Source organism: Enhydra lutris, unplaced genomic scaffold (genome assembly GCF_002288905.1).
Source record: "Enhydra lutris kenyoni isolate GAN:26980312 unplaced genomic scaffold, ASM228890v2 scaffoldscaffold25, whole genome shotgun sequence".
NCBI classification, from domain to species: domain Eukaryota; kingdom Metazoa; phylum Chordata; class Mammalia; order Carnivora; family Mustelidae; genus Enhydra; species Enhydra lutris.
In genome coordinates, this window is record NW_019154109.1 from 638,181 (window position 1) to 654,184 (window position 16,004).

The 16,004-nt window shown below is 53.5% G+C and overlaps 1 protein-coding gene across 1 annotated transcript in view; it reads right to left on the reverse strand.

Annotated features, from left to right (window-relative positions):
• Positions 1 to 7,454: 7,454 nt before the first annotated feature.
• Positions 7,455 to 16,004, reverse strand: part of LOC111151153 (mitogen-activated protein kinase-activated protein kinase 2) — a 45,294-nt gene continuing 36,744 nt past the window's right edge. Inside the window, exons 2-10 of the mRNA XM_022508948.1 lie at positions 12,637 to 12,776; positions 12,385 to 12,449; positions 12,036 to 12,115; positions 11,448 to 11,574; positions 10,754 to 10,829; positions 10,194 to 10,318; positions 9,850 to 9,935; positions 9,638 to 9,718; positions 7,455 to 9,172 (exon numbers count right to left, since the gene is read on the reverse strand). Of these exons, the coding sequence (XP_022364656.1) occupies positions 9,029 to 9,172; positions 9,638 to 9,718; positions 9,850 to 9,935; positions 10,194 to 10,318; positions 10,754 to 10,829; positions 11,448 to 11,574; positions 12,036 to 12,115; positions 12,385 to 12,449; positions 12,637 to 12,776 (924 nt within the window). The 3' untranslated portion in view covers positions 7,455 to 9,028. The remainder of the gene's footprint in view (positions 9,173 to 9,637; positions 9,719 to 9,849; positions 9,936 to 10,193; positions 10,319 to 10,753; positions 10,830 to 11,447; positions 11,575 to 12,035; positions 12,116 to 12,384; positions 12,450 to 12,636; positions 12,777 to 16,004) is intronic.

The following is a 16,004-nucleotide window of genomic DNA, read 5'->3' on the forward strand; positions in this document are numbered from 1 at the left end:
CTGGGTACGCAATCAGTGTCCCATTGGGTTTCGGGGGTAACATGATTGAGACCCCACAGAGTAAGAGAAAATGCCTGCAAGTTGCCTGTGTCCCCCGTAACTCCTAGAACCCCGAGCCAGAGTAGCCTCTTTCAGCACGTGCCTTTCTTTCATAGTCTCCCCAGCCATCGGGAAGCCCTCCCTCGTAAGCTCCCGGGGCACTCTGGGCCTTCTCACAGCACCTACCAGTCGGCCTTATGTCAAAGTCATTTGCACAATGTCATCCCCTTGGTGTTCCCACCAGGGGCTTCGCAGTCTGGGAAGCAGACCCAGTAGCATGCTCAAGATCAAACAGCAGCAGAAAGCTGAACAACGCTGACCCTCAAACTTGTCTTTGAGCCATTCTGCCTACACACCCAAAATATATGCAAATAACTGTAATTGGGTGAGCAGAGCCACTGATACGGGGAGAAGCCGAAGTAATCCCCCTTGCCCTTCCACATCTGATTCTTCCAGTCGCTCACAGGGCTACCCAGGGTAGGCATCTATGTTTTGGGAAGTGCTTCTGTCCTCCTACTCTCAGCTGACTTATTCTATCCCCAGATTGCTCCACTGCTGACAGTAAATCCGCTCACAGACCTGTCATTCAGAAATGCATTCATTCACACATTGATACTGTCTTTTTGGGAGTGCCCACCAAAACATAAAGTGTACACAAGCCTTTTTCTCTAACTTCCACTTCTTGGAACCTGTCCTGCAAGAACCTGTCCTGTACATGTGCCCAGAGATATTGTTCAAGATGGTGGCAACATTAATACTAACAGTTTAAAAAAAAAAAAAAAGGAAACAAAATATCCATCGAAAGCAGATAGTTAAATAAATTATGGTGCATCAGTGCAATGGAATAGCCTGCAGCTGTTAAGAATACGGTGGTTCTGGGGCACCTGGCTGGCTGAGTGAGGAGAGTTTGTGACTCTTGATCATAGGGTTGTGAGTTTGAGCCCCACATTGGGTGTAGAGGTTACTAAAAAACAAACAAACAAGCAAACAAACAAAAAACCTTTAAAATACAGGGGAAAAATTGATAGTTGAGTTCAGTCATGGACACTCACTAAGATATATTGAGTTTAAAAAAGCAAGCTGCGTGCCGGTTAACGGGTATGGAAAAGTTCTGGAAATGGGTTGTGCAATGATGTGACTATACTTCACACTGTTTAACTCCACATTCAGGAATGGTTAAGATGGCAAATTTCATGGTATGGGTGCTTCAACACAACTTTTTTAGAAAAGCAAGTTGTAGAACCCTATGCCTAATGATGGCACTTGTACTTGTTATAACCCTCAAAGAATTTTCTCACCTGTGTTCATAAGCAAATGTGTGTGTGGATAAAGTAATAGAAATGTTTGGAAGGCTGGATAAAATCAAAATCACACCAGGCTGTTAAACAAAGTTATTCCCAGAGAGGGAGCCGGCATGGCTGGGTGAGGAGAGAAATGTTGTAAAGAATTTGCACATGTCACTCTCAATGTGTGTACAATGATGTGTGGATGGTTTCTTTGCTGTTTGAATTACTAAAATTACTTGTGTTCTTTGTTTAGAAAACATTCATCCATCCAACAGATACTGAGCACTATGAGTGCTCAGTGGCCCTTTTTAGAACTTGGAATAAGTGGGTCAGACTGGCTTTCTCATCTCTTTCTCTTCCTTGCAGAGTGGCTCAGAGAATGGCCTGACCCCGTCCCCTTCCCTCCTGCCTTCGTCCCGACCGCAGGCGGCTGTGGGTGCAGTGAGTAGGGTCAGAGTCTCGCTATGAGGACAGTTCCTTAGAAAGGGTTTCTGACCAGAAAAGGAGACAGCTGAGTGCCAGAAAACCATAGGACCGTCTAGGTCTTACTGCAAATACGAGGTCTCCCTGGACCGCAGGCTCTATGCACAGCTAACCAAGGTCTGGGGCTCAGACTTAGATGTGATTGTGGTTTCTTTGAAAAGTAAACCTCTGACTGGTGAATTTGGAACCAAAGGTCTCCAAATCAGAGGTTAAGGGCTGGGAGAACTCAGCTCATTGTGAAACTTGAGGCCTTATGGCCCCAGGAGCCTCTAGCTATTTGTGGATCAAGATGCCATGGGTGCCTGGACAGGTAAAGGGCAGAAGGGACAGTGATCACGTTTCACTTGGGCTCAGACAGCAGGGGCCTGAGCTGTCCACCAGTTTTGGACTTGGGCCACCGAGGCCAGGGACTCATTTGCATAACCTTTGTAGGTACTTTGCATCTCTGGGCCCCAACCACACTACACTCCTAGGATCAGAAAGGTTAAGACCAGCATTTGGTCACACGGGTCATAAGGGACAGAACAAAACCCAAGGGGGGAGGAGAAGGCTCATGAAGGGAGGGGCCTAGCAAAGGGGGAAAGCCAGTCCCAAAATTTCACTTGCAAATCCTGCAGCAGTGTCCCATGGAGTAGGAAACTTCACTGTCCTGTAGAGCAAGAAAGTTATGCAAACAAATGCATTTGCATGGCAGCCCTGGCCCCTAAAAATGACTTACCACACACAGGTTCCAGGCCTCTCAGTAGCCGCTCACCCCTCAAGACCTCACAGCGGCAACTTCCTGGCCCCAGGCTCTGGGTAGTAATCCCCCCTCCCCCACCCAGAGCAATAATGATGCCCCCAACCTGCCGTCCGCCCCGCCAGAGGGTGCATGGACATTCCAAGAGAACCGTAGGTTTGAGATGTTTGAGTACGATGAGGTGTAAGAAATGAAAAGTGTGGAAGCTCAAGTACATTAAAAATTTGTATCTGTTACGGGGGAAGCTCTCAGAGGCCCTCATTTCCTATACTGACTGGCGGTGTGAGGACCCACGGTGAGGAGGTGAGAACAGCCGGCAGAGCTATGGCGTCTCAGTGACATCCCGGGGTGGGGAGCCGGGGGCAAGGGAACCCTGGGCAAGCATTCAGCCCACTTTTCCAAGAGCCCCCAGCTACATGTAATGTTATCCTGTGCCATAATGACTTGTAAAATGCATAACTGAAACTGATCTAAGCTTAAGGTTTGTTTAAAAATTAATGAATTGAAGATTAGAGGGGAAATCCCAGTCAGGCTCTGTTCCCAAATTTTGGTTTTGACGGGGAAACAAACGCAGTTGAACGAGAGGAATGCAGGTTGGAGGGGCTGGAAAGAGAACAGAGGCAGAAAAACACCGAGGACGCCCCACTGAGGGGAGTAAATCATTTCCCTTGGAGGAACTGATGGGGGTCAAAGGTCAAGAAGCAAGGTGGTGGGGGTGGGGGTTGTGCAGACAGCAGTTCAGACCAAAAGACAGAAGGGGGAACCTAGACTCAAGAGACAGGAGACAGGGGCGCCTGGGTGGCTCAGTGGGTTAAGCCTCTGCCTTCAGCTCAGGTCATGATCCCAGGGTCCTGGAATCGAGCCCCGCATCAAGCCCCGCATAGGGCTCTCTGCTCAGCAGAGAGCCTGCTTCCCCCTCTCTCTCTGCCTGCCTCTCTGCCTACTTGTGATCTCTCTCTCTCTCTCTCTGTGTCAAATAAATAAATAAAATATTAAAAAAAAAAAAAAGAAAGAGAGAGACAGGAGACAGGAGTGGAACTCTGATAGGAGCATCTCCACCCTGTCGTCCGTCATTGTCTACTGTAGAGAATCTGCCCTGGGGGGCTCTTGGGGGGGCGCTCAGGGAGCTCTGCCTGGGAGAGCTCCACCATATGCACCAGCACCCCCTATTTTAGAAGTGCTGATTCTCCCTGCTTCCTGTTCTGTCACTGTCCACCGGCTCCTCTACACTGAGCCCCATGAGGGCTAGACCCACGTCCAATTCATCCGTGTCTCCCCCAAAGCCCTGAGCACTGGGCGTGACACCGAGTAGGTGCTGAAGCAGAATGTGGCCTTTGAACTTTTGCCAGGAGGCTGACTTCCTGGAGAAGTCCAAGAGCGGGTGAGCCAAGGAGGCCAAAGCACTTATCTCCTTCGCAGGGTGGCCTGTAGCTTGGGGGAGGGGCACCCTGGCTCACCCAGGAATAGTGCCCCCCCCTCCTTCTCAAAGTGCTGGCACGGCCACATTTCATCTTCACACACCTGGATGGGGGTTAGCACCGATATTATGACGGCGCGGACGTGAGGGCTTGTCCAGAGGGCAAGGATCCAGGATGTGCTCTGTGACCTCACTCATCCCTCCAGGATCAAAACCTTTAGGGCTCTCCAAGGCTGCCCCGGGCCACCTGGGCTCGGAGGACATAGCCCTCACTGTCTGGAGCAGTTCTGAATGCAGAGATTCAGACCACGGAGTAGGTGTGCAGGCCTGTGGAGGCAGAGAAAGGAAGAGACGAGGCCTCTGAAGGTTGCACACCGACCAGGAACTGGTCTTACGCTTCGTTTTTGCCAAAGCGTAGTTCATATTAGTAAGTGCCTGGGTATTTAGTGATTCAGGATTTGGGGTGGTTTCTTCACACTTGTCCTAGTGCAGGGAGAGGAGAGTAGATGAATTTGCCAAGAGGCCCCTCAGAGCTGGAGCCTGGTGTCCCCGCCAAAGAGGAGCTACTTTCAAACCTGGCCAGACTCCCTCTGGGACGGCGGAGCCCCTTAATGTGGACTTCAATGTACAAAGCTGGGGAGGGGCTGTATTCCTGGGGCCCCAGGGCGCAGAGACTGCCCCCCAAGGCTGCTCCCACGCAGGCTCCGGCCCACCTGGGGATTGGCCAGTATGTCTGTTTACGTTTCCCAGGGTGGGTAGGACAGCCACTTTCCCCAGACTCACCAACCCCATCCTCCTCCCCCAAGTAACTGAATTTCCTTCACACCCTGGGCAGGCACTACCCACCCTGCCCACTCGTCATTCACAGCCCCTCACAGGCACTTCCTGTCTCCAACCAAGTCAAAGGAAAAACCCAAATTTACTGCTACTCTTTACCAAACCAACTGCCTCCTCAGCCCAAAGCACAAAGACAGGCCCTCCAAGTGAGGGCCAGACTGACGCACCCTAGACCACAGGGCCTGCTCCAAACCTAGGGTGCCCTGTGCCCTCTGGACGGTGGGACTCATAAAGGCCACCCGGCCCCTTAGAAAGGGGGTCAAAGCCATGACCTCACTAAATTCCTCACAGTAGCCACAGGGTGCAGGAATGTCCCCTCCATTCTGTAGAGAAGGAAACAATTCCACTCAGTGGAGGAGAATCCAATCTGTCTCACTCTTGGCCCCCCCAACCCCTTCCTTACCAAGAACCCTTTGGCGTGTGCATGTGTGTGTGTGTGTGTTTCCAAGTATCTCCACACTTGGAACCTGGAGCTCCAGGTGAGATTCACCTCTGCTTGGTTGTGAGACCTTGGAAGAGTCATTTAACCTTCGTGAGGCTGCATTTCCACGTCAGTAAATTGGAAATGTTAAGTCCTTAAGCCCTTTTCACATCTTACGCCACTGAAGGGCGTTCAGGAATCACACTCCATTGCCACGAAAGCCAGCATTTGCCTTTAGGTACCAGTTCCCTTTCCCATCCCACCTGGGAATTTAGTGGATGGAGGTTAAGTGACAGGGAATCACAGAGCCAGCCATGCGGGCTCAGGGGAACCGGGAGGAGTACAAAGGCATGGCAAGACCCCATGCGCCAACTGGGTCCCTTGTGGCCGCTCACCCCAGCCATCTTCCTGAACACCAGCTCCGGGCCAGACTGTCCCAGGCCACAAGTGTCCAGAGCCAGGCTGACCCAGACCCAGGAGGCGGCCAACAATTGTCTGCGTGTGAGGCGAGAGGATGAGAAGGCTGTACCACAGGCCTGTGGCAGAGCAGGTGCGCCACAGATGCCCACACCCGGATCCCTGGACCAAGGCACACGGTCCCTCACATGCAAAAGGAACTGCAGATGGGATTAAGGTTAAGAGCCTCGTGATGGGGAGATTATCCTGGATTATCTGCGGAGGCTCAACCTAATCTCCCAAGTCCTTCCAAGTGGAGACCTAGCTCCTGGCTGTGTCAGAGATGTGACCACAGGAGCATGAGAGAGACGTGATGGCAGCTGGCTTTGGAGACGGAGGAAGAGGGTCACAAGCCAAGGAATGCAGACTTTTGAAGCTGGAAAAGGCAAAGCAATGGAATCTTCTAGAGTCTCCAGAAAGGAATGCAACTCTGCTGAGACCTTGATTCTAACCCAGTGAGACCCTATCAGACCTCTGACCTGTGAGATTATCCTACACTTGTGCTGCTGTAAACCACGGGCTGTTAGGGCAGCAATAGAAATATGGCCTCCCAAAACAGTGGAATGTGATGATGCCCTTCTGCCCCCTCACCCTGGCTCCCCTCCTACCAGCCCTTGCTCGATCATCCTCCAAGTTTGTCCCTTCTCACACCTGTGTAAGTGCAGACAACACAACTGGATTTCCCGGAGAGTAAAGCCTCAAGCTGGCTTATCTGAGCAGAGGCTTCTACATGGGTGAATGGAGTCTCGAGCTAGGACCCGAACTTGACAACCCACGCAGGGTTGTAACAGGGAAGTCGGAGCCCCCAGGGGTCACCCTGCCTGTGCCCCCAGGCCTGAGCAGGGGACCTGTGATACTGCTGACGACGGAGGGGATGAGCAGGGCTCTCCTGCAGGCAGAAGGCCAGCTATGAGGAGGGAGAACACCTCAGACCTTTGGATCCTGAGTTCCAGTCCAAACCAATTAGCTGTGTGACCTCCAGTACACCCCTCTGCCCTCAGTCAGCCCCTTCACTCATAAAGTAGGGGTACGCACTCTGCCTTGCCTTTCTCCCCAGTCAGCTCTGAGGACCAGGGAGAAAATGTGAACTTCCGCAGAGTGTACTACTTGTCCATCTGACTGGAAGGAAGAGCAGTGGGGTCAGTAGACCAATGTCTACCTTAGGCCCTGCTGCAAACCAATCCATTGTGTGATCCCAAACATCCCACCTCTGGGCCTTGCTCTTTTCATCTGTGAATGGGGGAGAACGGGTCACGTGGACACTGAGGCCTCTTCCAGATCAAGGCAGAATATTTTGGTTTAGGCCTAACCCCTGGCGCCCCCTCCTGGAACTTTCAGGAACTACACCACCCTGCTCCCCTGGTCTCTCCTAGGATTTGAACCCAGAAACCCACGCCAGCAGGTCCCCTCAGGCTGAGAAGGCCAGTGCCTGGCTGTGGCTAAACAGGTCAAAGAATCATGTGCTGAGAAGCCACCTGGCTCCCGATTCAGTATTTGACAAAAGAGCACGGGCTCCGCACCCCTTGTTGCCACCCTATGCGGCTCTAAAGTAGAGTAGCATTCCTGCCCCTACCCCAGACAAGTCCCATCCAGACCCTGCACAGGACAGGCACTCCCTCACCTGGGAGGCCCTGCCATCTTCTGCCTTCCCAGGACACCCAGCTGCTGCCCTCCAATATACAAAACCATTCTCCACCAATGTGAGACGCAGAGAGGAGACAAGGTGGGGTGGAAAGACTGAGTCCCATGAAGGAAGAGCAAGAAAACCTTTCAACTATTAAATCTGTTTAGTAAAGACAATTTCGCTCATACAAAACAACAACAGTTTACAACAATCTGAGTGCTGGGCACACCATCAGAGACAGGGAGGCACTGTGGGCACTCGGAGCCCCTCCCCCACACCCAGAGAAGATCCTGGCTGTCCCTCTGGCAACCCATCCCAAGGGAGAGGACTGTAGTATTAGTGCCACCCCCCCGCCCTGTAAAGACCCTGGCACGGAGGACTTCTCCCCGTGTTGTTCATAGCGGGGGAGGGGGAGGGAGAGGGGGAGGGCCCTCCCCGCCCCCGCCCCCCTCACTGGCCTGGACATGCTAAGCTGAGTTGTCTGGGGTGGAGGTGAACAGGCTAATGGGGAAGGGGCAGAGTCGGGACATCTTTGGTGTGAAGACTCCCCCACCCACCCACTAGGCCACAGTGGAAATCTGCAGGACCACACGCGTGGTGTTGCCTTTGTCCACAAGGGGGAGCAGGCCAGTGCCCCCAGAGCCCTGGAGAGACTGCGAAATGCAGAAGTGTCACTTCTGAAGGGCCCTGGCTCCCCTGCATGAGCGGAGAGAAGGCCTGGTGGGAGTGGCTAAAAACAGAGGAAAAATCAACAAGAACCAGTTAATAATGGCAGGAGGAAGGAGGGAGGCTGCTCGGTGGATAAGCGCCTCAGAGGACTAGGACCAGCACTGAATGGGGAGTAGGGGGCCAGGGTGGGGATGGTCCAGTCTTCCTGATCGCTGTGTCAGTGCCTAAGTCACTCCTCTCTGCCTCCCAGAACCAGCCAATGGGCAGGCACAGGGGCCCGGCTGGGAATCTGGACAGGCTTCTCAGGCACTTTGGCAGACCCGATATGGGCATGGCAGGCCCAAGGATGGGTAAGGTTCTTGAGCCACAGCAGGGCCCCTCTCTCTGCAGCCCTGCCTGCCCCGGGCCCCTCAAATGCACAGTCCCAGACACAGGTGTGGGCACACATGCACACACAGACGAAAACGCACGCACGCGCAATCACACTCGCCTGTCCGTCTAGCACACTGGTGACATCTGAGGGCTCCGGCAGAGGTGGGTGGCATCCTGACCCCAGCTCCCCACAGGGCCTGGAGCTCCCAGAATGCCTCGGCCAGCAGGGGCCTCGGGCTGTAGTAGGGAAAGAGAGGGCAGGTGCGACAACACAGGGACAGTCCCTAGAACAGTTTCCACAAATACCCTTGAACCAACGCCGAACCCTTACACATCCACAGAGGAAGGGGTCTGGGTAAGAGGAGGCAGAGTGGGGGAAAGAACAGTAAAAGGTTTCATAAAAATTCTAAGTCAAATTACTGATAAAATTTCAAAATGAGCACAGGGTCAAGAGCATCCTGCTCCCTTCTCTCCACACGGCCCCCAGCCTCCCGGCCTCCCAGCCTCTCCCTCTGAGGTGGCCGGAACCAAAGGTGGGTCACGGGCCCTGACGGGGTTCCGGGATCCACGCCGCCAAGAAGGAGGCGAGGTGGAAGTGGACAGTTCTGTGTCTCTTCGCTTAAAAAATATATTCAGGTCGAGAGTTATTGCTTGTCCTCCATTGGAGCGGGATGGGCTCAGAGGCTCAGTGAGCGAGGGCCGCGGCCTCCAGGGCCCGAGCTTTCTTCCGCCTCTTCAGAAGGAGAGGATTGGATGCATCTTCAATCTTCTTTATCTTGATCTGCTCGTAGTCAACACGCATTGTGGCCAAGGCACTGGTCATCTCCTCCTGGGAAGGGGAAGGGTTCCACCAAGGGGAAGACGGGGGAGACAAGAAACACAAGGAAGGGCAGGGTGAGGGCGACAGGGGGTGGGAGCCAGGAGAGAACAGACAGGTCAGTGGGTCCAGAGCTGACAGCAGGGCCCCCCAGTGACCCCACTGGAAGCAGAAAGAGCATTGGATTGGGAGTCAGGGGACCTGGGTTCTGGTCCATCACAGCCCATCACCAGCTGTGACCTTGAGTCAGTCACCCCCCATCTCGGACTCAGTCTCCTCATCTGCAAAATGGGATGGTACCAGACCGCCTTCCAGGTTCCTCTGGAGAGCCAGTGGGCCGTGCGCTTATAAGGAATGGCCAAGGCTGCGTTCACACCGAGCACAGTCCCCAGCCCAGCCTGGTCAGGGAAGCGGCTCGCAGCCACTGCTCTTGCAATAGACCCCCACGCCCCCCGGAGCAGCCAGTGCTTCCCTCACCTTGACGTCTTCCCACCGCTCCTTGTCCTCCTTCAGGACCCGGCTGGTGTGCAGTGGGGTTTGAGGGACCTTTGTTGATTGCTGGGGGTGCGGGTGCAGGGGGAGAAAAGGAGGTCAAGTGAAAGCCTGGCGTGGAGCAGAGTCATGGCTGGACCCTCCCCCCCGAGGGACAGTTTCCACGGACCCAGGTCTCTCCGGCCCAGCAGGCTCACCATGATCCAGGGGTGGTTCATAAATTCCGTGATGGTCATTCTCTGAGTGGGCTCTGTTTTCAGCAGGTTCCGGATAAGCATCTTCACTGCGGGGGTGGGGCAGGGAGACAGAGCTCAGGGGCCACGCTCTCCCTTCTGCTTCTTCCCCAAGTTTTCAGGGAGAAACCAGATGTGGGGGCGGGGGGTGGCTGCAGGGAGGCAGACAGCCCAAGGAGCTAGCCCCAAGCCAGGCCCTTCACACAGACAGCACGCACCCAGCAGGGAGGGACACATGTACAGACCCACACTGCGGGCTGGACGGCCAGAGGCACACGCACACACACCTGCACGGGTGGGGCCCTTACCTTCCTCTGACACCTCTGACCACTCTGGATTGGGAAACTCATACTGGCCCATTCGGATGCGAGTCTTCATGCCCGGAGAGATGGCAAGACCGTGGTTGGAATAGAAGGGGGGATAGCCACACAGCCTGGACCGAGGAGCAGAAGAGGGGGGACAGTGCTGGGGTTACTAGGGGCCTCCCGCCAGGAACAGAGTGGGAAACGGGCTGGGAAACAGGCTTCTGGTAAAGGTCACGGAGAAACTACAACTCGTGGGGGTTTCAGGCACGATACATGAAGTGAGTAACAGGGCCCAGAAATCCAACACATTTTCCTGTTAGCTAGTTTATACCCACCGCTTAGCTACAGAATCCAATGAACACTGGGAGAAGGGGACATACAGGGGATTCCCAGGGAATACCCCATCCAGAAGGGGATGTGAACCTTGGCTTCCTCCTCTTGTCACAGAGAGGTACAGCCTCCTTCTGCACCCTGCCCCAGCCCCGCCCCACCCCTGACATGCTCACAGGATGTCCCCCTGCCCCAGCCCTGCCTTTCCCCCAGGCCATCCCTGACACACTCACAGGATATACATGATGACACCCAAGGACCACATGTCACAGGACTTGTCGTACTTCTCGGGACCCAGCACTTCTGGAGCTGCAAACCAAAGGTCAGGCATGGGTGGGTCCGGCCCTTGAACACTGTGATACACCCCAGCTTCTCTGTGGATCATGCTCTCCATCCCAACCCTTCAGCCCATCGTGATGGTACTGTAGCTGGGGGTTGTGGGGCAGGGCAGGGAGGGGGACAGCCATAACCCAGTGCTGGGCTTGGGTTGGGGAGAGCAGAAGATCCTCCCCCAGAAGGAACCCTGGGGCTGGAGTCTGAAGATGAAACAATTCCTGAACTGAAGAGCCTTTCCAACCCATGATGCCCATTTAATCGGACACAGGAGTTTATCCTGTGCCAGTCAGCTGGGGCTCCAGAACCCCACCTGCGCCCCCGGACTCCACTGGGAATCTGAGCGCAATGACAGCTCTTCTTGGGGAAATTACGGGCGTGCACAAAATCCTGCCTATAATCTCAGACAGATTAATCTCCCACAATGCCTTGATCCCAGCTTAAATCTGAAGAGCCCTACTTCTGGGCAGGTCACATCCGCATCAGCTCCAGGAAGGGTCAGAAAACACAACAGGCCCAGTGGCCCGAGAGCTGGAGAGAGTGCCTGAGAACAGCTCTGGGGAGAGACGAGCTCCCAGGCCTCCCTGCACTTACCCACATAGTACGGCGTATAACAAGGAGTGGTCAAAGAGTTGTGGCTGGTGGTTTCCTTGGCAAAGCCAAAATCTGTGAGTTTCAGGATGGCATTGGGCCTTTTGGAGGTGTATAGGAGATTCTCAGGCTACAGGGAGAGAGAGAGAGACAGACAAACAGCAATTCTGCTGAGCCTGGGAGGAGCCATGAGAATCAGAAGGGTAAGGATTCCTGCCTTCCCTCATCCTTCCAACCATCATCTATCCCCCTCGATGGGCACACCATAAGGAGCGCCCCTGCCTTCTGGAGCTGACAGAGTCCTTGGAGACAAGAGACAAACACAGAGAACCACAAGCGAACACCACAGGGACATGGAAACCAAAGGCGTGACTGCGTGGGACCAACGACGGACCGCAGCGCTGGGTGTAGCCACAGACACCTTGGCTACTGGGTCTGGGGGTGTGGCCAGAGACGGCAGAGAATGGCACCCTGTGCTACTCCGCCCTCAGGAGCCAGGCAGCCGGGACACAGGGTCACCGCGGCCCCACAGCTGGGGGCCCCCCACCACACCTCGGTTGGGGGGACGGGCAGCAGTGAACCCCGGGGTACCTTGACATCCCTATGCGCAATGTTGATCGAGTGCAAGTACTGGATGGCCTCACCAATGCTCTTCATGATTTCTGACGCTTCTGGAGCCATGAGGCAGGAGAAAGAAAGGCACAAGAGGCACCATTAGGTTTGATGACTCACTACACTCCGTCCCCTCCCATGCAGCCCCGGGCTCTCTACATCCCCCACCACCCCACCCCCCCCAGAAACGGAGAAACAAGGCACTGTCCTGTCTTAGCGGGGGACGCAGGCCTGGCAGTGGGCCTCGGCATCTCTGACAGACAGCGGGCCCCAGAGCCCCCTTCCCACAGCCCTGCCGCAGCCTGTCCCCACAACAGACCCTTTCTACCTCTTTCTGTGAACGCTTGGTCTCCTCGGTCCTGGATTCGGCTAAAGAGTTCTCCACCGTCCAAACTGAAACAAAGCCACAGTCAGATCTGACGGGTTCAACACCCCACCAGCCCTCTCCATTCCCCGCTAAAAAAATGGAGGAGCATCAACATTTCAAACTCTGGCGTGCAGACCTGGGCAGTCCCCAGAGGGCAAGGGGCCTGAGTGGGCAGTGGGGACAGGCTGGGCAAGAACAGGCCGGGCTGCTTACCACTCCATGACGATCAGCAGGCACTTCCTGCCCGCATACAAGTTCTCGTAGACATCCACGATCCGCACAATGTGTGGGCACTGCGAGGCCCGCCAGTGCAGCTCCACCTCCCGGCGGGCCTTGGGGCAGTCCTGAAGCATCTGCAAGCCAAAAGGCCTCCTGGGTAAGTGCATCATTTCTGCAGGCGGACAGCCAGCTGCCGCCCAGCATGGGTCTGTTCCAAGGCCTTGGCCCTGGAGCCCATTGACCTCTCCGCTGGGGAACCATAAGCTCCGTGCTACCGCTGGCCTCTACCAGCTCCCTTGGCATTTCCTCTGGCCTCTCCTAACCCTTCCTGACTTAGAGTTTTGCAGCTCCCTTCTCTGCTCTAAAAGAAACCTTAAGATGACCCCCATGGGGCCTTGACAGCTTTACTGAAATCAGCCCTTGGACCATTCTGATTAGGGGGCCCTTCCTAGCTATGGGTCTGAAGTCTATTCTAGAAGGCAGGCAGCTGTTGGGGACTGGGAGACGGGGGCTAAAGGAGGCATTGAGGAGAAAGACACTGAGGAAAATGAATACCATTACAGAAAGGAGCCTAGAGAAAGGAGAGACTCAGAATCAGTAAGAAAAAGTACTTCCAAGATCCATCAAAGTCCAGCACACCAAATCCAAAGCAATGTGCTTTCTGCCTCTGTGATTTACTTCATTCATCCAGCTGACAGCCTGATGGGATCTGAAAGCTGCTTCTTATTAGGTTTGCCACCTCGAGCAAGTTCTTGAACTCACAAGCCTCATTCCTGTGCCTTCTTCCATGGACCAGGGGTCAGGGGCAAATGGAACATGGATCCCTCACCTGGATCCCTCACCAGCCTCAGGGGCTGAATCTTGACAAATCCAAGCCAGGTCCATGAATTCCTTTACTCGATGACTAGCTTGGGAACAAGCCTAAGATCCAACACCGTTCGAGAACTTTGTAACAAATCTGCTAGCAGCCTCTTAAAGGGAGCACAAGGCAGCTGCAGCATCTTTCCCCCACCTGGCACCTGGAACTACGGCAGTCACTTTAGTTCCATAAGAGAGACCAGGAGATATGGCAGATACCTGGGTCCTTGCTGACACCAAAGAGCATCACTCAGGATTTGTTTTTGGCAAGATAATCATCTTTCCTTACTATTTAAACTGCTTTTAGCAGAGTTTTTTTATTGCTCAGAGCCAAAGGCTGGACAGCTAAAGGTATATCCCTGTGTAAAACAGGGGATAGATCTGTTGCAAGGATTAAGTGAAACAATTCTGCAAAGCACCGAGCAGGATGCCTGTCAGATGCCCAACAACCAGAGCAGTCACTTCCCTCACAGACCGTCTGCTGAAGGCACAGCTCCAATGCCAGAATAATTCAGACAAAGACCCTGAGAGACTTAGCATCTCTGTGAGCCATCAAGTTTAGCCCTGCATGGCCCTACACAGCTGGGGGATGTGGCAGGAAATTCGGTCAGAAAGATCAGATGGCCAGGATGGAGCCAGACAGAGGGCAGTGAAAGGCAAATACAGGAATTTCCAGCGATAAAACTAGAATTAATCATGCTGCAGTCCGTGATGTACTAGGCCCTTTCTAACTGTGCAACTGCCATCTTATGGGATGAGGAAACTGAGGCTCAGAGAAATAGTGTGTCCAGGGCTAAGTTCCTGGGGAAAGGCAAAGCCAGGGTTGAAATCTAAGCCTGGAGGATTCCAAAGCCCAAGCGTTTTCCATGACACTACAAAGCTTTACGAAGAGGGGTGGAGGCCGAGACTTGGGCCAAGACTTGTCAATTTCAGACAGCCAACTGCAGAATGGCCTTGCAGAGGTGATCCCCAAACAGGTGCCCTAGTTCTGTCTCCCTGCGAGCAAGCAGGGGGCAAGGTCCCCATGGGGTTACACTGCCACCTAGTGGCCATATGGGGGCACCGCACAACTTTGGAGTTCCGCCACCAACAATTTTATTATGGACCAGGAAATAAGTTTATTTTCCTTTCTCATGCTCTAAGAAACACAGGACGAGGCACTGGCCAATTTCATTTGCATGTAATTCAACTCAACAGGCATTTATTGGGTCCCACATTGTCCTGGATGCCAAGACAAAATAGAAGAGTCCCAATCTGAGAGTGCCAGGGTACTAGAGGAGGTAGACACAGAAAATACTTATAACCTGGTGAGATAATGTGCTATATGATTGATAAGTTCAAAGGGTTCAGAAGCAAAAGTTTCTGAACCGCCACATAAGAAAACCGCCACATAAGAAAGATCTCTGTCGCCCCCTACAGGTACATCGATCACTATGAAGTCCCAAGAGGAAGATTTAGGCAGAGGCAACCTGAGGTCAATCCCGGGAACAGGGCAGGGGTCTGGAATTTGTCAATATCTCCAGTGACCTTGGAGAGGTCATTACCCTCCTAAGCCTGTTTTGCATCTATAAGTTGGGGGGCGGGGTAATACCTACCTGGCCCCCTTCCTCACAGAGCCATTCTAAGCATCTAATGAAAGAGTACTTCTGAGTGCTTTGTGATTCGAGAGGCACTCATCACTAAAAGCCAGCAGCACAACTGCCACAGCACAGGACCCTCTCCATCACCTCTGAGCTGAGGCTGGAGCCCACTGAGAAGCCGGCACCAGTCGCCAGCAAGACTATAGGATGGGTTTATAAATGCAGCCCAGGGACCACAGCCTGGGTAGTCGCTCTAAGGTCTGACAGGCCAGAGCTGTGCTAAGTGAAGACATCCCAAGGCCCAAACCCAAGGGCCCCTTGGTCCCTCGTGAACTCAGAGCTCACACTCCAAGTTCTGCTCTTTCTGCCTTAGACACGTTAGATCGTGTGGCAAAGGAGAATTTGCACTCACAAGGACTGGATTCACATCCTACCTCCAGGCTTAAACACAATTCTTTACCTGCTAGATGAGCCAGACGGCCCCCGTACAACACACCTGGCCTTGGGAACCATGTACACCTCACTTCCCAGCTCTGTGCTTCCCAGCCTGGGTCAGGTAAGCCAACCTTCCTTTCTGAAAAGGGTTTCCTCATTTGTGAAACAGGATTAGATTTCATGAAATCAGTAAATTGGAAAGAGTAGTATTTTTAAATTCTAAAAGAAAAATAATAATTTCCCATGAAGACTGATGCTTGGCATCTAGGTACATGTTTATCAGAAATCCCTGAACAGATATGAAGATCAGCTCAAGCCATGAAAGCAAGACCTTCAACTGCGTCAGGCAGGCAAGCTGGCTGATGTCACGGGGGAAGAGCCTGAAGAGCCAAAAAGGCTTTGTCGACAGCTGTGGGGTACAGAAAGCCTGGAGGGAGCATATCAAGAATGTGCTAATCTGGAGTACAGAGCTAAGTAAAGAACCGCAAT